Consider the following 24,449-nt stretch of genomic DNA (forward strand, 5'->3'; position numbering starts at 1 on the left):
CTTAAAATACATGAATGTTCTGAACATGCAAATAATGTGCTTGTAAACGCATGAGGGGGCGTTACAATACCCCGATGTTATAAAAGCAATCTAGAGTGTATTTTGGGCAGAGATGTACAACTGTTTTGCAGTTTACACCTCTCCACGCTGCGTGTATTCATTAAAATCAATTGTTTGATTGACCTCTTCTGGACCATGATTATTTTACTCTCGTCCTCAATTTCGGACCCGTAACATTTGGTGCATTGGTCAGGGTTGAGTAGAGAGAGTTAGAGGTTGAGACCGAGAGGGTCCGAGGCGCTCGAACGAGCAGACACGAGTCAGTGGTCGAAGTGAGTGGACATAAGCCGGCTTATTCAAAGGTAAGGCACTACCTGTTGAATTATTTCCAAACAGTGCTGAATTGGTTCTGACAAAATTGAAAGTTTACTCACTGAAATTACTGCTAAATGTCTGTTTTGGTTTTGGTGAAAATCTCATGAGAATTGAAGTTGAAGTAATGATAATATAAGGTTAAGTGACAGTACTGATTAAAGGAAATGCAGTTGGACTGCTAAGGAAAGAGAATTTAAAGTAGTTGGACTACTGAATTTAGGATATAGGTCATTTGGAAACTGTGTATGGTAATACAGTCATAATTGAATATAAAGCTGGGCTTGGACATCAATAAAGTTGGTTTTGTGGTTTCATAGGATGTCTTTAAAATACAAGTAAATTTCTGTAGAACGGAACTGTGGGAAGTTCTAAGAAAGTGCATTGTTCGGAGGTGACGCTCCCAATTTCCTGGTGACGACCAGGATCTTCCGTTGGACGGGATAGTTCGATTGGCAATCGTGGACAACTGAGGACGGTCCAAAATAGCTACTGATTGGATCAGTTGACCGTTTGGAACGGTGTTTGCACTTTTTTGGGTAGTAAAGGTTGGACCTTGGGCGTTGGACGCTTTTAAATTTACTTAGGAACTTTAGCAATTAGACCAGACACAGGTTGGACCTGATACTGGGTCATTGATTATCAAAAACTTGGAGTTTGTCCCTTGGAGGGTTAATTCAAATTTTGTCTAAATTATGTAGGTTGTGCAATTTAAGGCCTTGTAAATATTAATTAATTTATCAGACGTCTCTGTGTTATAATTTCTATGTTTGTATATAGGCTCTGTCTGCCACGGGCACTGCAGCAGCCTGGTTATTTTGGGGAAGTGTCTGTGTCTATGTAAATGAGATGCCTGTGACTTATTTAGAGTGACATTTCCTGTTTACTAATGAGTGGCTAATGACTGACTGCAGAGCCAGGGTTAAGGACGACTTCAATCTGTGTTTTAAGGGAAGAAATGCAGTTTATGTTTATTATATTTGTGTGACTGTTGTTGATTATGATAAGTATTTCATGATAACTGTAGAATATGAGTATGGGGTTTGCTTGACACGTGTCTGTACTAGGTAAAACTGTGTAAGACTGATAGGAAGTTTATAGAGACTGCTAGACATTGCTGAGGGCTGTATTTAAGACACTGGTTTTGTTTATTACAATATTGTAAGTAAAGTTTTTATTTCTTGCCATGACTGTATGACTGTTTGCTGGGTTTTAAGATGGGATATATAAACTGTTGATACTTATGACCGTTATTTGGGGTCTGAAAACTGAAATTGACTTTGAAATAATTTCATTAATAAATATGTCTGTAAGTGATGTCTCTTTTGGTGTGTTCAAGTAAGATGTTTTAGGATTTTTAGATGGGTTTCGTTTCAGTTTGAGATAATATACACAGTTACATCTGGGGTTCCTAATGCATTGTTGAGTTTGAGTGATACATATAGGTGTAAGTCGTTTGATGTTTGTTGGGCAAAGGAGGACTTTAGAAGATTGTAAGTGGTTTTTCTTTTAGTCCGATAATATATAAGGAGTTAGATTTGACAGACTTATTTACACTTTGGGTTTATGTTAATATAGGTTGCAACGGGCACAGAGGAAACACAGTACAACATCTTAAGGGTTTAAAATAATAATAAATAAAAGAATGAAGTTTCTTAAGGGTTCTTGTGTGTGTTTTTAGGATAGTTTTTGTGGGTTTTAGGGGAGTGTGTGTTGGTGGTGTTTGTGTGTGTCAAACGGAGATAACATGAAAAGAGAGGAAATAGAGACTAGAATGTCCTAGAAGGCAATAAAATGCAAATTAAGAAGCTGTGAACTGCTTAAACCACAGTTGGTTTCACAAGTACTGCTGCAAACATTGTTGTATGCGTGTGTTTAAGACGCCATTTATGTTTATTAGAGGGTTATAAATAAAGTTCTGAGTTGCTGTAGTGGATGTATAGTAAGTGACTGAATTTTGATAGATGTATATATTTTGAGCCATAAAGGCTGGTGTGTTTTATTTTTCAGTTATGTGTGTCTGGTGAGAAGTTGTGTGTGAGACGATGAGAGGTTTCAGTTTTTCTTTTTTTCTTTTGACTTGCTCTTTCTGATTATGGAAGGCATGTCCAAGTTACTCGTATGAAAGCGTATTTTGAGTGATTTTAGCCGTGTGAATGCTGTCAGTATTTGATTTGAATGTCTCTGAATGATTTGTCTGAGTGAGTATGGAAAAAGTTTGAGAGCTTGTGTGAGTGTGGACAGAGGAGCTTGCTGTGTGTGTGATTGAGGCCTTAAAGGAGAAGTTGACTGTTTAGAGGTGCAAATTTGATTAAGAGGTTTATAAATTAGTGTTGACACATTGTTATAACGTGTTTATATCTTAAGTTGAATCTAAGTATGGTGAAGATACATTGTTGTAAAGGGGACTATTGTTGTGTGTAAAACGGTGCAGTTTTGACAAGGTTTTCGGTGTGTTGAACGGGTGAAATTTAAGACGGTTTAAGATTTTTTGGGGCTGTTGTTTTTCATTTTAATAGAGGGAGTTTTGATAAACATGGACATGTCTAAAAGGGCCCATAGTTTTTATAACAGTGCACTTAGAAAAAACCTGTCAGGTGATTTTGTTTTGTACTTTGATGAGCTAACCATCAGCTCTCTTTTTTCTTATTTTTGCTCTAAGCAGGCCTGGAAGAGAGTGAACTGACGGCGCGGACAAATTACCAAGTAAGGATTGCAGCGAGACAATCCAGTCAAAAGTATAGAGAACTATTTTCCTAAAAAGGAAAAACGAAATAGAACAAATGATTGAGCTCATTTTGCTGATGTGGAGCATCTGATCACGTGCGCGGAAGGCTGCAGATCAGCAAAAATATCATGTGTGAATGCATGTGAGTGAATGTGAATGACTGGACTAAGGTGGGAACGAGTAAATGTGGACAGACAATTTACCATGTGAGGAAAAGAAAGGGGATGCTTTGTTTTGCTTTTGCCATGAGCAGGACAAGTGGAAGATTTAATTCTGGGGATGCTGATGTTTGCTTGGAGGGAATTTTTGTTTTATTTACTGGGGTTGGATTATGTTATTACATTATAAAATGCTAAATGCTAAAAGGGAAAACATTTTTTGATATAACTCAAGTTACCATTAACTGAGGTGACAGAGGATTAATAACTGCTCTGTTTAAGTTTGTTTTTGTCATGACACAGATTGGATCATAAAGGGGGAGAGTTGAGTATGAAATGTAAAGTACAGGTTTTGTTTCCAGGAAATTACAAGGATCCAGACTTTTGCATGGAGCAAGGAGTTTCAGAAGATTTGACATGATGATTAAATTGATTTTATTCCTTAAACACAGGTTTTCAGGGCCGGACCAGAGAGGAGCATTGCTGAGCTGTTCTGAGAGATGATATGACTAACCTTTTTCCTTTAATTTCTTAAGCCCGGGTGATGAATTTTGAGTTTTTGAGTCATTTTTTTTTATTTATTTGGACACATCTGGTGTGTCCAAATATAAAGGGGGAATTTAAGAGGTAATTTGAGATGGGTTCTAGGATCATTTTATGACTTTTGGGGTTGTTGATAATTTAGATATGGTAAAACTGAGACAGAAATTGTTATTTTTAAATAGAGTTATTTTTAAAGTAAAATGAAACTCTCCTGCTTTATTTAAAATAGGCGAGGCCAAAGGCCTGTAGCTTTTAACTGTATAGCTCTTAACTTGCAGGGATGGCGTGGAGTGTAATGAATGAATGCAAAACATGCTTACAGACACAAACATGACATAGATTTATTTTATAGGGCAAAGGTGGAACACATGGTGCTTTGTTTCTGCTTAGCAACTAGTGAGGCAGACGGTGTTAAAGATAAGTATGTAATAAGTGAACAGGAAACATGTGAGGGTGAGACGGGGGAAACAAAATGTTGTAAATAATGGAAACTTGTCTAACTGGCATTAACAGTAATTTTTGCATGTTAGGTATATGCTTGAAGCAAAAAGAGGTGTAAATCCTGATAGAAAATTTTGAAGCGTGCTTACTAGCGGAGAGTTAGGCTGACATGGGGATGGTGTATATTTTACCCGGGGTGTGTTTAATAAAACTAGAAGCGTTGCTCACACACATAAAGAGTATTGAGATTAAGTAAAGTTAATAAAAAGGATAAAGCTCAGAACATGATATTGTGAACTAAGTTTGAATAATTAAAGGAACATTGGATGAACACGGTAGATTAGTGAGGTGTAGCAGAGAGAGGTTTTTGTTTTCTATCTTTTACAGGAGAAGATTTCAGGACCACAGCGACCATAGGGGGGCGAGAATCCTGGAAGCCCCAGACCGAACGGAACCAACCAGAGAAAGGAGAAAAACAGAGCACAAATACACCTAGTTGTTTATATTACAAAAAAGATCAAAAGCTTGGTAGACATAGGTTATAATGGAAGCATAAAAGGGATGAGAGGAAATTTACATAACATAGAAATCCTGCAACAATTCGTAAATTGCCCAAACACAGTGTTCAGACCGGATATGCGCTACCCGTTAAAGGGGGCGAAGAAATCAGGCCTAAGTTTGACAAATGAAATGGGTTAACTCGATAGAGGAGGTTTCCAAAGGATGAGAAAATAATGTAGGACCTTTTACCAGGAGAAAGCTAATTGTATCTTTTACACTTTACAGTGTGCACTGAGGGAAGTCAGGAATAGTTTGAACTAGGATTGAAAAAATTAAACTAGATGTAGCAAGTAGATTTAGGGCAGCTCACAGCCTGGCGTAAACGCAAGGGGCCGTCACACAGCTTAAGTTATTTGTTTGATTTATTTTTATCAGTAATATTGTTTACAGGGTTCATATTGCATTGAATATGTTTGTCATCACATTCATTCTATTCACAGGTTTAGTTGATTTTATACACATTGCATATCCGTGCTTGTTTGGAGTTGATGTTCCATCCAAAAGGGTTTTAAGCTTCACTGGTGAGAGTGTCCACGTGATACATGTTGAGGGAAGATGAGAACATAGCAGGTTAATTGCATGCATGCTTACATTACACATAAATCTAGTAGCAGGCCTGAGTGAGGGCCCAAGTGTCTTCTACTTCTTATTTGAGACCTGCGCCAATTCAGTTTACTTAGTGATTGATGATGAGGGTCCATTCCACTAGATTTCCACTAGAGAGGGACCCAGGAAAGGAGCAGAGACCACTTAAGCATGAAGTGTTTCCGAGTGGGAGCTGGTGTTTATTACCGGACCACTTAGATGACAGGAGGTTATTGTCTGATTTGCTAAGTCAGGGGATGGCAAGAGAGGGTCAGAGCGAAGGTAGTGGACCTGGGAATGGTGTAGTGACGTCTTTGGAAGACGTCAAGAGAGGGAATTGTGAAAATTACAGGGATTATTTTATATAACCATCATCTTATCATTGCAGTAATTATCATTTCATCAAAGTGTTTATTGAAGTTGCTGGCATTATGTTATAATTTATATTATAGGGGTTATCATAATCAAATATTAACATGTTTATTACAGGTGCAGTTATAACTACTTTAAAATGATTGAGTTAAATATATGTATCATAACTCATATGCTGAGTATATTGTTACAGTACAAAAGTAGCTGAGTAAAGGCCTGAATGTATTCAGCTTCTTGTTGCATTTGAGTTTGCCTAGTTACAGGTGACAGCAGGATGTCCAGCCCATGGTGACCTCAAAGGCCTTAGATCATCACCATATTCTTAAGAGGATGCCAGAAAGAGGAACCTCTATGTTGCAGTTAATTCTTAAAATACATGAATGTTCTGAACATGCAAATAATGTGCTTGTAAACGCATGAGGGGGCGTTACAATACCCCGATGTTATAAAAGCAATCTAGAGTGTATTTTGGGCAGAGATGTACAACTGTTTTGCAGTTTACACCTCTCCACGCTGCGTGTATTCATTAAAATCAATTGTTTGATTGACCTCTTCTGGACCATGATTATTTTACTCTCGTCCTCAATTTCGGACCCGTAACACCGTGTACACTTGTGCACTTCAAAAATTCATTGTATACTGTACCTTCTTGCACGTCTCTGTTTCCTGTGTGTGTTGTTAGAAATCAAACTAACTTTAGGAAACAATATGCCAAAAGCATATTTACAATTACTTAAGACCGTTTTTAATTTCTTTTCTTTAGACCAAATGCCCTGTACACCTATACAGACTCAGAGGATGAGCAGCCTACAAAAAAACGGTTTCCCCAGGCCCCTCGAGTGAAAATACCAGGTAATAAAATACTGTCTAGTGTCTGTGTACATATCTGTGTCTGACACGAGGAAACTTTTTTGACAAGTTGTCTGTATTCTTAAATACTTAAAAAATTATCTTTTTCTAAACAGCCCTCATCACTCCGCAGTCTGCCCTCATCACTCCGCAGTCTGCCCCCCAGCCCACTGATAGCAACCATCATAATGCCACACCCAGCTTCCGGCACCTTTCGCCACTCCGGCACAAGCCGACACAGCTTTGCGATCTCGCCAGCATGCAGAGTCTGATGTCTTCCCTATAGATGGTATGCTTTTAAAAAAGCTTTAAAGCTGCATCACAATGTCATTGTACTCTTATCTAAAAAAAAACCCAATTTATACTCCTGAATGTCATCTTGTTGTGATTTTTTTTTTTTTTTTTTTTTTCTGTAGATTCCAGAGACTCTGTGAGGTCACTATTACAAGGCAAGTTTGAAAATCTTGGAATTTCACAGTTTACATGGTATAACAAATATATGTGACAGGCAAAAGCTAGTAAACACTTTTAGCAGTTACAAGAACTAACAAATGAATATCCAACAAAGGGAATAGAAATACATTGTACTGCCAATACTTTGGTTTATTCTTTGTATGACTTGAAAATCAGGCTTTAGGAAAACTAAATGACATGTTTCTATCATCAATTACATGAAGTAAACACACAAGCACTTGCATACACATTTAAGACATGAGACACGCTAATTCCATCTCATAAAATGTGTCTATAGGTGAGGCGCTTTGCGTTGATTGGTGCTGCTGGACCACACTGGAGGTGCGAGTCCGCCCGTGTAATGGTTTATGCCATTACAAAGGAGCTGGCCTCTGTACTCAACTGGGCAGGGGAAAAAAAAAACCAAGGACCAGACAAAGCAAAAAAGGGCATTTAAAGAGACAGCGCTGTGCAGATGCATATTTGGTAAGTTTTAACATTTATTGTAGTTTTATGAGCCTAAAGTGAACAATAAAGGGATCAATTGATGTGCTGGGTGCGTTTCACATTTCCTGTCTGTTTTTTGCTATATTACTTTGTCTTTCTTAATAAGAAGACTTTCATGTCCGGTTAATCTGGAGATGGAGTCTTTGGTCTTTGGCTTGTTTTGTCCTCGGGTTGTACACTTTGTACAGCCCGAGGACCCCATGTGTGTTTTTTTTTTTTTTTTTTTTTTTTTTTTTTTTAAAGGATACACGGCACACCATGCTAAGACATATCACATTTTCAGCTTATAGCTCTTTGGGAATCAAATGCGGCAGTTTGCTGATTTCCGCCTGGTGACTTTCATGTTTATCAGCCTAGGAGTTTACATACTTTCTCCCTGCTGAAGACAATTAACAAGAGCTTATTCATGTGCTCTAATTCCCTTTTTTGTCTTTGTTTTTGTGTGTGTGTCTATTTTTGTCCTAGATGGCCTGGCGCAGCAGGTAGGGGCGAACTCTATGTCTGAGTTGGTCTTTGCTCAAGCAGTCCAGAAATGGCTCAGATATGCTCCAGATCGTACGGGTGGCGCACAGGACGCACATCATCCATCCCCATCCCGGAGTAAATAATAAAAAGTGACGTGAAACATAGAAATGTAAATAGGAAACTTTGTCTTTTAATAAAGTATTTTGCAAATGATACATGTCTATTGACCTTTTTTGTTTTTTTTGTTTTTTTGTTTTTCAATAAAAAGCAACTGTGCGAAAGAGGTGGAAAATCAATACCATAGCTCAACAGTGTTTCAATATCAGAACCTGACATTGTTTCAATGTCAACAGTGTTAGAAAATATAACGTCGAATCAATGTCAGGTTTCAACATTGATTCAACATCAAAACCTGACGTTGTTTCAACGTTAAAAATGGGTGCAAGAGTGATGTTGGGTCAACGTCACACTTCAACGTTGCTTCAATGACGTCGCCTGATATTGACTCAACATTGTTTCAGTGTTTCCTTGCTATCTGGGTCATTAGCACACAGACGACTCAGGATCTGATGGTGAATAATAACTTTTTACATTTTTTACTGGCCAGCTGTTCCACAAAGATCTCAGGTTCATATGGTGGAATAGTTTGTAATAATGCAGCTCCATCTACATCTCAGTCCTCAGGATTTCGTTGATTTTCCTTTAGCCTCGGCTCACTGAACCAAGTTGTGATGCTGCTTTTGTAGTTGTGTGTAAAATTGCGTTTGCACATTTACCGCTTTGCAAATCTGCTCTTTAAAGGGTTCATCATCTCACATCACCAACTCTTGCATTAAGTGATGTGAAAACATTTTACCTTTAAGAATTTAAAATAAAAGAAACCAAAATTATTATTTTTATTTAATTCATTAATTTTGGATAATAATGAATTACAGTAGTCCAGCCTGGAAGTAATACATGCGTGAACTAATTTTTCAGCATCACTTTGAGACACGATATTTCTAATTTTAGAAATGATGCGCAAATGGAAGAAAGCAGTCTTACATATTTGTTTAATATGTGCATTGAAGGACATGTCTTGGTCAAAAATGACTCCAAGGTTCTTCACAGTGTTATTGGTGGCCAAGGTAATGCCATCCAGAGTAAGAATCTGGTTAGATACCATATTTCTAAGGTTTTCAGGGCCGAGTACAATAACCTCAGTTTTATCTGAATTAAGAAGCAGAAAGTTAGCGGCCATCCAGGTCTTTATGTCTTTAAGACATTCCTGCAATTTAAATAAATGGTGTGTGTTACCTGGCTTCATGGACAGATAGAGTTGGGTGTCATCTGCATAGCAATGAAAATGTATGCTATGTCTTCTGATGATACTGCCTAAGGGAAGCATGTATAATGTAAACAGAATTGGTCTTAGCACTGAACCCTGTGGAACACCATAATTGACCTTAGTGTGTGAAGAGGACTCTCCATTTACATGTACAAATTGGAGTCTATTAGATAGATATGATACAAACCACTGCAGCGCAGTACCTACACAGGAAAATGGAGAGAGTAATTTTTCCAGAGTTAACATTATTTTCCTCTAAAAGAGTCATTTTCACTCATTTTGGATTGTAATCATTTCGATTGACCGCCAGAGTTGGAGCAAAAAAACAGAGGAAATTCCATTGGAGTAATATGTCATGACCACGCCCACTACCATTTCCTAAGTTTCTGCTACTATCCCGCAGTGGAACATAGACAACTGTCAGCAGTGAGCCAGGTAAGTGAGCAAAGTGCTCAATAATGATTTAATTTAGGATAAAATGGGGGAATTTCTGTTTATTTGAAAGGTCTGTAACACTACAGCTTGAGAGTTTGTGGGTCTTACATGCTGCATAATTGGCAAGGTTGATGCTTACGTTAGCTTCTGCTAAATTAATGTCGTTAGACTACTCACAGACAGCATTAAGGTATATATCACTAAACTAAATTTAGCATTGCTCAATAGCTGCTTTAGGTAGTATAATTGACCAGGGTAGTGTGTTTTTAGCAAATTCGGTGCACCAATGTTTTATCCAAAAAAGGTTGGTGAGCACATGTGTTTTACTCTAAACTGAGTTATGAAAATTGACTTTTTTACCTGATGTGTGTTTTATCGTGGATTGATGTTTGTGGATGTTTCACCTGTTCAGTTAGAAAGCACGTGTGGTTTACTCTGAATTGAGTCGCATACACGACTGTTTTCGCCTGATCTTTGGTTAGGAGCATGTGTGTTTAATGGAGTGAATCTTTTATGTGTACTGGTGTTAGTTTAGCAAGCACGTGTGTTTTACTCGAATTGAAAAGCATACATGGTTGCAGTCTGGACAAGTGTGCAGTTTTAGATGTTTCTTAAGCCCTATGTGTTTTGTGTGTGCCTGTGTTTTGTTCAATTTTGTAAGTATTTGTAGTAAATCTAATTATTTAAAAATATCCTTTTCATATCATGAAGGATGCAAGCTGTGCGAGTGAAGTGCCGAGAACAACATCAACATTTCCTGCGTGTTTCATAGTGTGAATCAGTCAAGCTTTGGGGATGATGTTATAATAGCTGCTATACCAACTGTTTAGGTTTATTTTGTTCAATTTATTTCATTTAACTTTCTTTGCCTTGCAATTTTATTATGTTCACAGTTGCCAAGAAGTTCATCATCCCAAACATATGGCTTCTCTAAGATACTTGATCCAATTGTGAAGGATATGAAAATCCTGGAGAGGGATGGAATTACGATTGCCCTGTATGATGACCCAGTACATGGAACTATTGTCCAAGTTACTACTGACAACTTTGGTCTTCACTGTCTGTTTGGTTTTCTAGAGTCATTTAGTACCAGATATTGTTGCCACCTTTGTCTTGCTGAGAAGGAGGACTTTCAGACAGAGTTTACAGAGGATTCACCCAAGATAATCATGCGAACTCAAGCACTTCATACTGAACATTGCCAAAAAATGGAGGCAAATCCCTGACTTCCTAATGCGATGGGTGTTAAACAGTCTTGCATTCTAAACTCATTGCAGTACTTCAATACATGTGAACATTTCTCTGTTGATATTATGCACGATATCTTGGAGGGAGTCGCACAATATAAAATGAAACTGATTATGTTACATGCAATAGATCAGTATACAACATCAAAGGAAGTGGACACGAGAATTAAGAGCTTTAATTATGGCTACATGGAACAAAACAACAAACCACCTACAGTGAAGTTGGGAGAGGACTCAAATAACTTGGGGTTAAATGCCATCCAGTCCTGGTGTTTACATCAGCATCTACCACTCATCTTTGGAGACTCAGTTTGTCCAAACGATCAGCACTGGTATTTGCTACTGCTGTTGTTTCAAGTAGTGAATATTGTATTTTCAGCAGTGTTATCAAAAGGTATCACTATTTTCTTGAAACACCTGATCGCCAAACACCACAGGTTATCCAAAAGTTTGTTTCCACACAAGATGCTGCTACCAAAGCATCAGTTCATGATGCATTATCGTACACGTATACTTAAAACAGGACCACTTTTGCATAGCTGGTGCATACGCAATGAGGCAAAGCACAGCTTCTTTAAAAAAACAATTGAAAAGTTTCAAAAACGTAACTAAAACGTTGGCAACAAAATATCAAAGTCCTATTGCTTTCAGTTGGCAGACATTTAAACCCCAAAAGACTGACCACTGGACCAGGTAACGTGCTTTCTTGAAATGCATTGGACTGGGGCTGTGAGATGGCAGAGACTCTTCAGCTACCAATCAACACCAAGGTGTTAAATGTTAGATGGGCAAAACACCATGGAAATATTTATCATGCAGATTTAATTGTTTGTATAAAAGTCCATTTTGAAATGCCAGTTTTTCACAAGGTCTATAATGTTGTTGTGAAGGATGAGAGGTTATTGTTGATTACTTTTGCACTGCAAACAGTGTGTCTCAATGAGCATTTCAATGATTTTCAAGTTCTGTGTAAAAGACACGGACTTCATGTAATTTATGCCAAAGAGCTTTTCTGTTGTAAAGCATTTGATTTACAGGTGTCATACAGTCGTGGTGATTCCAGTTTTTATATTGTACCACACTGTTTCCTCTGAACAATAAAGGTGGCTGTTAAAATAAAAATATATTTTTCTGATTTATTTATTGTACCTTTAAAACCTTGCAGTGAATGATTGTAATACAATTACATAGTGAGTGAAAAAAAAGTTATTTTTTCTTCTATTTATAATTCTATTCAGAATAAAATTCTGTTCTATTTAGAATGAAATTACATTCTATTCAGAGTAAAATTCTGTTCTATTTAGAATGAAATTATGGTGTTGTTTTTATTTTATACTAAACTGAGTAAATTATCATCATATAGAGTAAAATATTTGCACTAAATAGAGTATATTTAACTCTGAAAGTATAACTCTGCCATAAGAGTAAATTTTACTCCATTTAGACTGGGACCAAATACTGTCTTTCTTACAGTAGAATTTTATTCAATTTGAGTAAATTTTACTCAGTGAATTTTACTGTGTATAATACCTACAGCATGTTCTAATCGCTCTAATAGGATATTATGGTCAACAGCAGTGCTGGGCAAGTTACTTTGAAAAAGTAATTAATTACAGTTACTAGTTACTTCTTCAAAAAAGTAACTGAGTTAGTAACTGAGTTACAATATTCTAAAAGTAATTAATTACTTGAAAAGTAACTATTGCGTTGCTTAAAAAAAACTCTGGGATCCAGGGTATAATTGCCCATTTTTAACTACTTTTGATTTTCCCTCTACATTTCACCTTTAAAAACTATTTACTTTGCCTTGTTTGGTATCATCCTTTTCAGCACAACCTCACGTGTCTGAATTTACAGTTATGTTTTCATTTTGACATACTGTATTAACACAATTGATCTAAAATCAGACAAAAAACATAAAATCCGAGTAGAAAAAGTTATAATTTTTACTGTAACAACCACAAACATGTTTATTGAATCATATTTAATAACCTTAAATGCAAATATAAATTGTCAATTTTAAAATCCTATGCACAAGTTTTGCAAACAACAAAGTTATTTGCAGCCATTTGCCTTTTACCCCCTTTTTTTTTATTAACCATTTCAAACTATTTACAGAACAATCAGCTGTTCTGCATTCAATAAGATGCCACACAAATTATTTGTGCCACTCCAAATATTTCTGTCCACTATAAAGGAGAACATCACAGCCTGATACCTGCAGGTCTGACAGCAGCAGGTGTATCACTCCTGTTCTCTAACTGGAGACAGCAGTCGCCTCATTGTTCTGACACACAGCACAAAACTATCCACAACACTACACACTAACTACACAAGACAACACATTAACTACACACTCCAAACACACTAAACGTCACAAATCTCTCACATCTCAAAACTCGCTCTCTCTCTTTTTCTGCTGTCTTTCTCTCTCTCTCTCTTTCTCCCTCTCCCTAAAACGTCCCCCTCTTCCTAAACTGATATTTTGGTCTGCATGGTGCATTTTTCCACCAAGACGAAAGGGCGGGGGGGGACTGCTCATAAGCAGAGAGTGCTTGCTAGCGCTGTCCTTAGAAGTTAAACGTGACAAAACTATTCAGGAAAAAACACCGCGTATATATTGTTTATCATGACTCTGGTTTTACGTGGCCTATCAACACAATTTATAAACTGGTATATGTCACGTCTTTAAGTGATGTCATGTGATTGACTTACAACGACTACTTTATTCTTCCTCAGTCAAACAGCAGCACTTATGCCATTGTTTTGCCCCCTTAGCTCCAGGTGTTGTGCCAAAAAGTGATCGTCGGGCAGAAAGTGATTGCTGTCCGCGGGAGCGTGCGCAGCTGCTTAAAGCTGTAGCGTCCAGATTACTTACAGCTACTTCCGTGCAACTGATATAAGGTGCGGTAAGCTGACCACAGATTCAACCGTCTGTTTGTTGAAAAATAGCAACGCGACCGCACCGCATTTTCTTCTTAGTAACGGTAACGACGTTGTAACGTTAGAAATAGTACTTAGTCATTACTGAAAAAAGTAACGCCGTTAGAAACCGTTACTTGTAACGCCGTTATTCCCATCACTGGTCAACAGTATCTAACGCTGCACTGAGGTCTAGCAGGACAAGCACAGGGATGAGTCCACTGTCAGAGGCCATAAGAAGATAATTTGTAACCTTCACTAAAGCTGTTTCTTTGCTGTGATGAGCTCTGAAACCTGACTGAAACTCTTCAAATAAGCCATTCCTCTGCAGATGATCTATTAGCTGTTTGACAACTACTCTTTCAAGGATTTTTGATATGAAAGGAAGGTTGGAGATTGGCCTATAATTAGCTAAGACAGTTGGGTCTAAGGACGGCTTTTTAAGTAAAGGTTTAACTACAGCCACCTTGAAGGCCTGTGGTACATAGCCAATTATTAGAGATAGGTTGATCATATTTAAGATTGAAGCATTAATTAATGGCAGGACTTCTTTGAGCAGTTTTGTAGGAATGGGGTCTAAAAGACACGTTGATGGTTTGGAGGAATTAATTATTGAAGTTAACTCAGAAAGATCAATTGGAGAAAAAGAGTCTAACTGAATATCAATGGTACTAAAAGTAGCTGTAGATAATATTACATCTGTGGGATGATTATTGGTAATGGTATTGGTATTGGTTTTATCTCTAATAACAAAAAAATTTATTTGTGAAGAAGTTCATGAAGTCATTACTAGTTAACGTTAAAGGGATGGTTGGCTCAACAGAGCTCTGACTTTTTGTCAGCCTGGCTACAGTGCTGAAGAGAAACCTGGGGTTGTTCTTATTTTCTTCAGTGATGAATAGTATGATGTTCTGCTTTCTTATAAAGTAACAAACTATTTCTCCAGGCTAAATGATGATCTTCTAAATTTGTGACACGCCATTTCCTCTCCAGCTTACGAGTTATCTGCTTTAGGCTACGCGTTTGAGAATTATACCACGGAGTCAGGTACTTCTGATGTTAGGCCTTGGCCTAACAGTAGGAGCTACAGATACTGTAGGAGCTACAGTATCCAGAGTCGTACGTAGTGAGGAGGTAAAATTTTTAACAAGATAATCGACCTCTGTTGGAGTAGCGTTCAGGTAGCTGCTCTGCTGTATGTTGGTACAGGGCATTGAAGATGATAACAGTGGGTGGATATATTTTTAAACTTAGTTACAGCGCTTTCAGAAAGACATCTACTGTGATAAAGTCTACTCTCCACTGCTGTGTAATCAATTATTGTAAATGTAAATGATATCATGAAATGATCAGACCGGAGAGGGTTTTCAGGAAACACTGTTAAATGTTCAGTTTCTATTCCATATGTTAAAAGAAGATCTAGAGTGTGATTAAAGTGGTGGGTGGGTTCTTTTACAGTTTGAGAGAAGCCAGATACGCCGGATACAAGCAGCGGAAATGAGCTTCCTCCGAAGGGTGGCTGGCCTCTCCCTTAGAGATAGGGTGAGAAGTTCAGCCATCTGGGAGGGGCTCAGAGTAGAGCCGCTGCTCCTCCACATCGAAAGGAGCCAGCTGAGGTGGTTCGGGCATCTGACAAGGATGTCTCCTGGGCGCCTCCTGGGTGAGGTGTTCCGGGCATGTCCCACCAGGAGGAGGCCCCGGGGCAGACCCAGGACACGCTGGAGAGATTATATCTCTCGGCTTGCCTGGGAACGCCTTGGTGTTCCCCCGGATAAGCTGGACGAGGTGGCTGGGGAGAGGGAGGTCTGGGCTTCTCTGCTTAGGCTGCTGCCTCCGCGACCCGGCCCCGGATAAAGCGGAAGAAGATGGATGGATGGATGGATGGATGGATGGATGGATGGATGGATTGATCAAAGTAAACTGTATTCTGATCTCTCCTGTATGCAGTGCAGCATACAGAGAGATGAGAGGACGAGGCTGCAGGTATATCACAGCAAAAAACCTAATAAGTAGAAAGGCTGGGCTAGCTAGCAAGCCAGCTAGCTGTCAGCCGGCTCCGAAAACGTCTGAGCACTTTTGCTAATATGGGATGTCTTGATAAAATGAGCAGATATTTGAAGTTTACACAGCTACTTTCTCACCTGAAAATATTTTAAAAGTTTATTTTGTGACCTAGAAACAGTAATATGAGCAACATGAAAACTAAGCGGCTACCGCCATTGTTTGACTCAGCTGGGCCGTGCTATGAATTGTGGGATGTGGTGTTTTCCACGAAGCATATACCCTTTCAATTACCGTAACACCTGAAAATCTTTATTATATCTAGGAGGCCGGTAAACTATTGTACACAGCAGCGAAGGCGAGTGGCCCAGTTCACACAAACAAAGTTCAAAGCTGGTGTAGGGTGTTGGTGAGGATAACTGCTTAAAGTCAAAGTGTGCTTTAAAAACAACAGCTAACCACCCCACCGTTACCAGAAGCTCTCGGAGCACTAAAATAAGCACAGCCAGCCAGCAGTGATATTTCACCTGCCTGCCCCCTAAAGCTTCTTTCAATTTTTGGATCTCAGAAAGAAGATCCTTGAACAAGGAACTTAGAACCAACATGCCTCTTGGCCCCTCGTCTGTCCACCCTCCCCTCCGGAACCTGACCTCTGCCTCTCACAATAAGATCTCACTTTATGTAATTTCCATCCCACCAACAATAACCGTCAACCCCTCACCCATGAGAGAATCCTGAACTAACCTTGGTCTTTTCTCTTCTAGAAACCCTTTTGTGGTGACAGCTACTTCCAGTGTCTCCCCTTCAGTCCAAGCTGTGTAATCAATAAACTGTACTTTGACCTGTCAGCTCCTGTCTATGTCTGCATTTAAATCCAAACCCTGAATAAGCCTAGTCGCCCATGACAAGCTCAAGTAATAGCAAAGTAATTATGCTTTGTTATCCTTGTGTGAAGCACTTTGTGATCTTTTATCTAGAAAGGTGCTATATAAAAAAAAGTTTTACTTACTTATACAGGGCTCTAGACTAACTTTTTGCCATGGGCGCACCGGCACAAAACTTAGGCGCACTCAAATTTTTCAACCGCATCGCTTAACACCGCAGTTTTACATGTGCACTTTTTTGGGGGGGAAATTGCAGTCCATACAGACAATATTCATTTCTAAATGATTAACTAACAATCTTGTACTTAAAGTGCTTTGGCAATATTGTAGAAAATGTTAAACTTAATCATCATCTTGGCCTGACGACCTGTTTGCTGTTGCATGCTGCTGAAAGGCAGTGGGGAGAGGGGACACCTGGGCAGTGCATTTATTGCAGCATATAATGTGTTTTCTGGATACACTGCTGCTTTTTCAGCATTCAAGGATTGATGGCACCGTGTCAGAGCTGGCTATGAATTTCAGACGGATCAGTCCTTAACTTAACACAAAAGTTATCAATAGTTCTTTTCATCTTTTCTTATTACCCACAGCTACATCCACTTCTGTCGGGCCTAGGCTGCTCACTAGGGCTGGGTATCATCACTGATTTCTATAATCCATTCGATTCCGGTTCTTAAAGTCCTGATTCGATTCAGTTTAGCCTCAGACAGTCAGAAATATTATAATTCTGATCATTTATCAGTACTGATACATGTGAGACTTCATCAGAATTGTGAACATCACAGCAGATGCCTTTGTGTCAAAGTAACTGAGAATAAAACAGAAAAACATGAAGGAGATTTTTCTGGTCTGGCTTTTTATAGCAGATAACCTTAAAAATATTCTGCAATTTTGCATAATTTTAAAAAGTTTCAATTTCTTCAGTGTTGAACAGCAGAAATTAGGCTTTCTTGTCCGAGGTCATTTAAGTGAAAAAAAAAAAAAGAAAAAGACAGCGGCCGACAGCGCTGTAAACAATGGTAGACTGGTGGGTAATAAGCGAATGAATTATGCAGAAAACAGATTTGAGACGGGAAACTGTTCTTGAAGTACAGAGAGAGAGAGAGAGAGAGAGAGAGAGCTGTGCATGACGTGTGATTTTTATCGTGGTGGAAGCAAAACAGCAAAACTCAGAGGGAATTCATGACGACATTGATCAAATGTGAAGCGTAGTTTGCTGCTGCTTTTGCTGCTGGCTCGGTGAATTTTGGTTGGAGAGACAAAACCTGCAGCTCAGAATCAGCGCAAAAAGACGTAAACACAGCGCGCACCCGACGCATCAGAATTGCTGAGCTCCGACAGCGTGTCCGTGTTCGGGCCTTCGGGTGACAAAGCCGAGAAAGACAAAGCTGATTCTGATGCGTCGGGTCCGCTCTGTGTTTACATCTTTGTTTGGAATCAGTGTACCTGCTCTCATTTGCTGTTTGGTGGTTGTTGAAATAGTTTTGTGAGCTTTAATCTGAGAATCTGCCGTTTCTGGCAAAACACAGTTATATTTAAAAGTCGATTCAGGATTTAATGAATCGATATCGCTTTTTTCAAGCTACTCACCTCCCTCTTCCAACTGCACTTTCAACTGGACCACGGCCAATCAGAGAGGTCCCGCCCCTGACTATCTCTGATTGGTTTAGTCCACGATAGGGGCATAATGTGTGCCTGTTGTTGACCACACGGAGAGTTGCAGAGATTTTTTTGTTTTTTGTTACCCGAACAGAATATTTTTTTAGTAGCACCATTGAAAAATTTGGTCGCATTTGCGACCAAATTGGTTGCACTCTAGAGCCCTGTTATAAGTTTTAAAAAATAATAATTTGCAGAACCCCTTGTGGGTATACATGACTTTATATGATGGAAGTATATCAAACTCAACCAAATGAAAAACCACAGTTAAAATTTTATCATTTTCCAGAAATCACTAAGACAGTGAAACAGCACACTGTCAGGCTGTAAGATTAAACATTTTCAGTAAACGTGAGAGTGGAAACATCAATATGTTGCTGTTTTTATGTTATCTATAAACAAGATGAAAATGAAAGTAAACTGTGATCAAGGGGAATTCCTAGAAGTCACATGTTCTGTTAAATTGAAAGGAAAAAACAGATTTGGAAGACTTTAAAACTGTAGATAGGTTCACATTCTGGCATCGGGTGGCAGGCTTTGTCCAGCAAAGGTAGGTTCATTTTAATCCAAAGCAAAAATGAAATTGTGTATTTAAACTTTGAATTAAATAGAGTAATTGCTTCGTGTTTCAGTTATGGGTTCTTCGTCTTCAAAAACAGCTACTCCATCTCCATGTAAGTTTATTCAAAAGCTATAATCATACGAGTTGTCATCCAATAAAAAATGTACTATACATTGATGTTATTTTCTCTTTAAATTGTTTCTTGTCAGTTCTTGAAAACCCATGGAGGCAAATTAACTATGGGTGAGTGAAGCTCACAGAAAAAAATACATTGAATACATACATGAATTATTTCCTCTATTTAGTCAGTAAACTACCCAGTTGTTCCATGTTAATTCATTTTTCCATCTAAGGTGTGAGATAATGTAATATTTCCTTTCCTAAGCAGAGAGAACCCAACTGATCAGCATTTTGTGGAGAACTACAAACCTCAGGTTGAAGAACAACATCTTAGGATCCTCCTTCATGGTCCAGTTGGAGCTGGAAAATCTAGTTTCATCAATTCTGTAAACAGTGTCTTACAAAAGAGAGTATGTTGCGAGGCTTTGGTGGCTAACTTTTGTGACTGTTTCACCAAAAAGGTATGGACAGAGTACAACTATGCCAATAATAGTTAATATGTGACTCGCTAAATAACTTGTAGCCAGAGCAGTGATCTGGCTTTATCCGTGAATGTGCAAGTTGGTGAAGGCTTTTATCTATGTTTTACTGTCATGTATGCCAAGTTAACATGTGGTGGAGAACTGGAATTGGATAGTCTTATGTTCCACCAAATGAATGCACCATGTTCCTATCCTATCAGTAGCATCAATGAGCTAACCTGGTAATACTTAGTGCTAATTAGGACTAGCTATTACTAGATACAATAGCTATTATTGTCTAATTTTGTTAGCCCCTCCCCCCTCACCAGCTCGTGTTACAAATGTCGCTTTCTAGTAGTAGTGGCACTTTAGTTCCTCTATCAGATTTGCCCCTTGCTCACCACTTCTGGTTTCAAAAGGCCAGAATAATAACTTAAAAAATTTTCACCTTGAAGTTTTGGTATGGAATTCCACTAACCCAGGGGTGATGCTGTGGTGGCAACAAATTATGAAAACAACAAGAGCCCAATAGATTCTAAAATTCTTCTGAATTTATTATCATTATAGGACCTGTTTCTTAGAGTGTTTGAAAGTTAAAATAAATAAATGTATTCTCCATATGTGATCCACAGTATGCAACCTACAAGATCAAAAAGGGAAATACCTTTTACCCCTTTGTCTTAAATGACATGATGGGGTTGAAAGACACAACCAGCAGAAGAAACAGAAGGATTCATGTGAAAGATGTCAAACAGGCGCTGAAGGGCCACATAAAAGATGGTTACACGGTAGAGTTACTGCATTTTTAAAATTCTGACATTTAGTTAAAAGAAAGAGATCTTTACATTATTTTGTTAATTTTTCGGTAATTCATTATTTTGCATTATTTGTTTTTATATTTACACTTTATCTTTTAGTTCAACGCTGAAAATAAACTGTCAAAAGGCGAAAGATACTACAACAGAGCTCCAACTGAGAACGACAAAGTGCATGTTTTGGTTTGTGTTGTTGATGCCAACACTGTATCTCTGATGAGCGATTCCACTGTGGAAGCAATACAGGACGTCAGAGATGAAGCCACTGAGCTGGGTGAGCAAAAATCACTGCTTCTTCTTTTTACAATGGGAACGAACTGCCTTAAAAAAATCTAATGTAAGCCACCAGTACTTGTTAGTGTTTGTTGCCATTTCAGTGTAAACACCCATCAATAAAGAATAACATTTAGTCACACTGTTAAGCTATAAGTCAGCCCTTAATTCCTTATTTATAAAGCATTACTCTTAGTATATAATTTATAAATACAGATAGAAATGTATTAATTAGTAAGCTCATACATAAAATATATAATTCAAAGTCAAAATATGTGATTAACAAAGTAATTAGATACACATTTACATATAAAATGACTACCTCATTGTTTGTGAGTGTGTTAATAGAGAGTTTAGAAATATTTTTTATAGTTAAATAGCTCGTTGAAAAAGAGGATTATTTTTGCCTTATACAGCATTTATAAGTGAAAATTAATGTAAATGAAGAATTGAACAAATATGAGCTATCTTCACAAGATCAAAATGGCACAAAGCACAAAGACATACATACATACAGTATACAAACATAACCCACCTGAGATTTGCAGAGGTAGGATCAGAGTGTAAACCAGAGTTTGTAAAATGGGTTTAAGAGAGGGCTACACTGAGCAATTGGAGCCAGAATGCATCAGTTTCTTTGCTAAAACACCCACAGATTCCCCCTGTATATCCTGTACATTATCTCAGCTGTCAATACTATTCCTCCAACGTCAGACTCGTATGTGCCACGCAGCAGCTCCAAGTACCTGGTCTTTGGATTCACAGTTATAATCACAGTTCACAAATGACAGTCACAGTTGTAATCACAGTCATTTGAAAGTTACCAAATTTTTCACGAGTCTTCCAGATAGAAATTGGACCACAGTCTTTTATGTACAACTAGAAATGTTAGGAAACACTTATCTCACATTACAATCCATTCACCCAATATTTGTATTTTATTTGGTCAGAGATTCCACAAGTGGCAATTTTCACCAAAATTGACGAGGCTTTTCCTGAGATAAATCAAGATGTGAAAAATGTCTACAAGAGCAAATCTCTGCAGGAAAGGGTACATTATTTTAATCAAACTTTATACATAAACGCATTATAATTAAACTGTCAAAATAATTCCAATATTTTTTATATTTCTTGTTTGTTTGTTTTTTTATTTAGATTCAGCAGTTCAGCAAACGTGTGGGCATTCCTATTAACTGTATTTTTCCAGTGAAGAACTACCACTCAGAAACAGAACTGAATCCTGACATTGATGCTATAATAATGAACGCCATGAGACGCATCATTGAAATTGGAAATGACTCCCTCAACAGAAAGTTAAGATCCCAGACCTAGACATCCACTGTACTGAAAGTGTGGTTTTGGTTCAAGTGTTAAAACCATCACAATAATTGTATGTGTTACTGTCAATGGAAAATTGTACTTAGTAGTCAGTATAATCTTTTGAATGATATAAGTCTGCATATGCTTAGAATACTGCATGTTGACCTTTTGATGACTCGGACTGTTGTTTGTTATAAGACTTGTTCTGTGTTCTGTTATCATGCAGGAAAGGAAAAGTTTCTTCTAGCAATAATAAGAGCTGAACAAGTAGTTTCACTTCCTACCAGGAACAGGAGCCGCTTCCCACAGAAACTCACACACACACCCACATACGCACATGCTTACGCACCAACATTCTACTGATATGAACAAACGTACTCACTGTTGTATTACCCTTGTATATAAATAAAGACAAGAGCAAGAACAGAGCGCGAAATCACAGGGCCCCCACTCTCGTGTGAGCACTCTGTGACTGGCCTTGCAAGTAAAAACTGCAGCGTGTGTGTTTCCACTCTCTGACTCTCTGACTCTCAGCTGAAGAAGTGTCTTTAGAATACATCTCTTGACAGTTACATTGTGTGTGAGTGAAAAGCATGGTTCCATCAAAAGTCTGAAATCAAGAAATTTAAGGTCTATATTTCCCTGAAAATCTACAAGATGTGTTTTAAGACTAGTAGAAAAATAATAATCCTCCAAATTTGTTTTTAAATGTTTATTATTAAAATTGTTTTAGTTTCCTGTATTGCCAGATGCTCTGTCAAAGGCCAAAGGGAGACTGAGCCTATAAATACACACATGAGGCAATTAGGGAGATATGAAACCCCTGGGTGAACAAAAATTCATCTGACTATAATCAAGGAAACAAAACAGAAGGAAGAAAAGGAACAAAAATGGCAAAAAACAAAACAAAAAAAAAAAAAACGTAAATGTAATAAACTACATAAAAATTATAAATTTATGAAGTAAATAACTGAGATCTCCATAACTCCAATATAGGTCTTTGAGCTAAGTCTGGAAAACACACAAAGCTTCCAAAAAGCTTGATCTTGTCAAAAGTGGCCTGGAGGCCAGTTAAATAAAGAGAGATCATTAGAAAGAATGAGCAGAGGCCTGTGAAAAGGCAGAATGTTGCAAGGGACAGGAAAGAGAAGACCCTGACTTTAAGCTCTGGCTGCTGTAGGCTAGGAGGAAGCGCAGAGACAGAATGAGGCTGAGAGTTGGCAGAGCAGGAATAAGAAGGAAGACTTTTAAACCACCACCAAATATATGCCAACTTGTCAGGAGTTAAATTAAAACTATTCTGTTGCAGTTCTGGTCATGTCAAATGACCAGTGGATAAACTCTCAGGTTAGTAATAAATGTATTACATGTATAATAAAAAGTGTCATATAAACAAATGATGAACCACATGGCAGTGACATTGATGGTTTAACAGAATGTATATCGGAGTATATGAAGTTCTGCACTGACAACTCTATTTCCACCAAACAGGTAAATAAACTGGTTCTTATATAGTGCTTTTCTACTCTGAGCACTCAAAGCGCTTTATACAACTAATTCATTCATCCAATCACACCCAGCACTTTTTCTAATGTGTTAGTGCCTATCTAACATTCATACACATTCACACACCGATGGATGCATCGGAGAGCAACATGGGATTAGTATCTTGCCCAAAGACTGATGCACTGTGGCTTCATATTATGAAGGTTATTTTCAGCACTTTTAATGAATGAACCCATGGTGCTTTTCATGAGTACTACAATTGAAGAGACTTGCAGTTCCCATACACCTAAAATTACCCAGTAAACTTTGCCTTCTCATACTGTAGGGGTCTCAGCAAGGATACAGGACTCTGTAAGGCTACAAGCTGACGACTTTGGAATTCTATAAAGTTGAATCCAGGGCAAACTATTCTAAATTAGCATTTTTAGCTAACAGCTTGTCAATGGAAAATTGTACTTAGTAGTCAGTATAAGCTTTTAATTATATAAGTTTACATGTGATAGAATACTGCATGATGACCTTTTTATGACTTAGACTGTTGTCCACTACAAGACCTGTTTCTGTTTTATAAATTCTTTCCCACAGCGATAATAGCTGAACAAGCAGTTTCACTTCCTACCAGGAAGAGGAGAGCTGGACACTTTTATCTGCGCTCCCTAACAAGAAGAGGGGCCGCGTCCTTCAGAATCACACACACACACACACACACACACACACACACACACACACACACCTAACATACGCACCAACATTCCTCTGTCTATTCACTATTGTATTACTTTTGTGTATAAATAAAGAAGCAGGGCAGTGGCAGAGTGCAAGTCCCTGAGCCCTCACTCTCGTGCGAGTGCTCTGTGACTGCCCTTGCATGCAAGTAAAACTG

General features: G+C 38.1%; 1 protein-coding gene and 1 long non-coding RNA gene across 3 annotated transcripts; both read left to right on the forward strand.

The window, feature by feature from the left end:
* The first annotated feature begins 314 nt into the window (after window positions 1-314).
* LOC120437405 lies at window positions 315-6,894 on the forward strand. The gene is made up of 3 exons (XR_005611100.1): window positions 315-362; window positions 6,524-6,612; window positions 6,726-6,894. It is a non-coding gene; the product is annotated as an uncharacterized LOC120437405 (long non-coding RNA).
* A 12,032-nt stretch (window positions 6,895-18,926) lies between these two features.
* LOC116336332 (interferon-induced protein 44-like) lies at window positions 18,927-22,549 on the forward strand. 2 transcript variants are annotated; one of them, XM_031760185.2, is made up of 8 exons: window positions 18,927-19,059; window positions 19,142-19,183; window positions 19,281-19,314; window positions 19,457-19,652; window positions 20,285-20,440; window positions 20,570-20,741; window positions 21,691-21,791; window positions 21,896-22,549. In XM_031760185.2, the coding sequence occupies exons 2-8, from the start codon at window positions 19,144-19,146 to the stop codon at window positions 22,070-22,072; spliced, it is 876 nt and encodes a 291-aa protein (XP_031616045.1). In that variant the 5' UTR covers window positions 18,927-19,059; window positions 19,142-19,143; the 3' UTR covers window positions 22,073-22,549. The 2 variants fall into 2 exon arrangements, with proteins under 2 accessions (XP_031616045.1, XP_031616046.1); XM_031760186.2 differs by having other exon boundaries at window positions 18,928-19,059; window positions 19,460-19,652.
* The last annotated feature ends 1,900 nt before the right edge of the window (window positions 22,550-24,449 follow it).

This window comes from Oreochromis aureus, linkage group 3 (assembly GCF_013358895.1).
Source record: "Oreochromis aureus strain Israel breed Guangdong linkage group 3, ZZ_aureus, whole genome shotgun sequence".
NCBI classification, from domain to species: Eukaryota; Metazoa; Chordata; class Actinopteri; order Cichliformes; family Cichlidae; genus Oreochromis; species Oreochromis aureus.

Excerpts from the sequence above, each read along its gene's own strand:
- LOC116336332 (XM_031760185.2), top strand. The coding sequence starts at position 19,144 with ATGGGTTCTTCGTCTTCAAAAACAGCTACTCCATCTCCAT. Across the intron at positions 19,184-19,280 it reads AACAGCTACTCCATCTCCAT|TTCTTGAAAACCCATGGAGG; the intron begins GTAAGTTTATTC and ends GTTTCTTGTCAG. Across the intron at positions 20,742-21,690 it reads AGATGAAGCCACTGAGCTGG|AGATTCCACAAGTGGCAATT; the intron begins GTGAGCAAAAAT and ends TTATTTGGTCAG.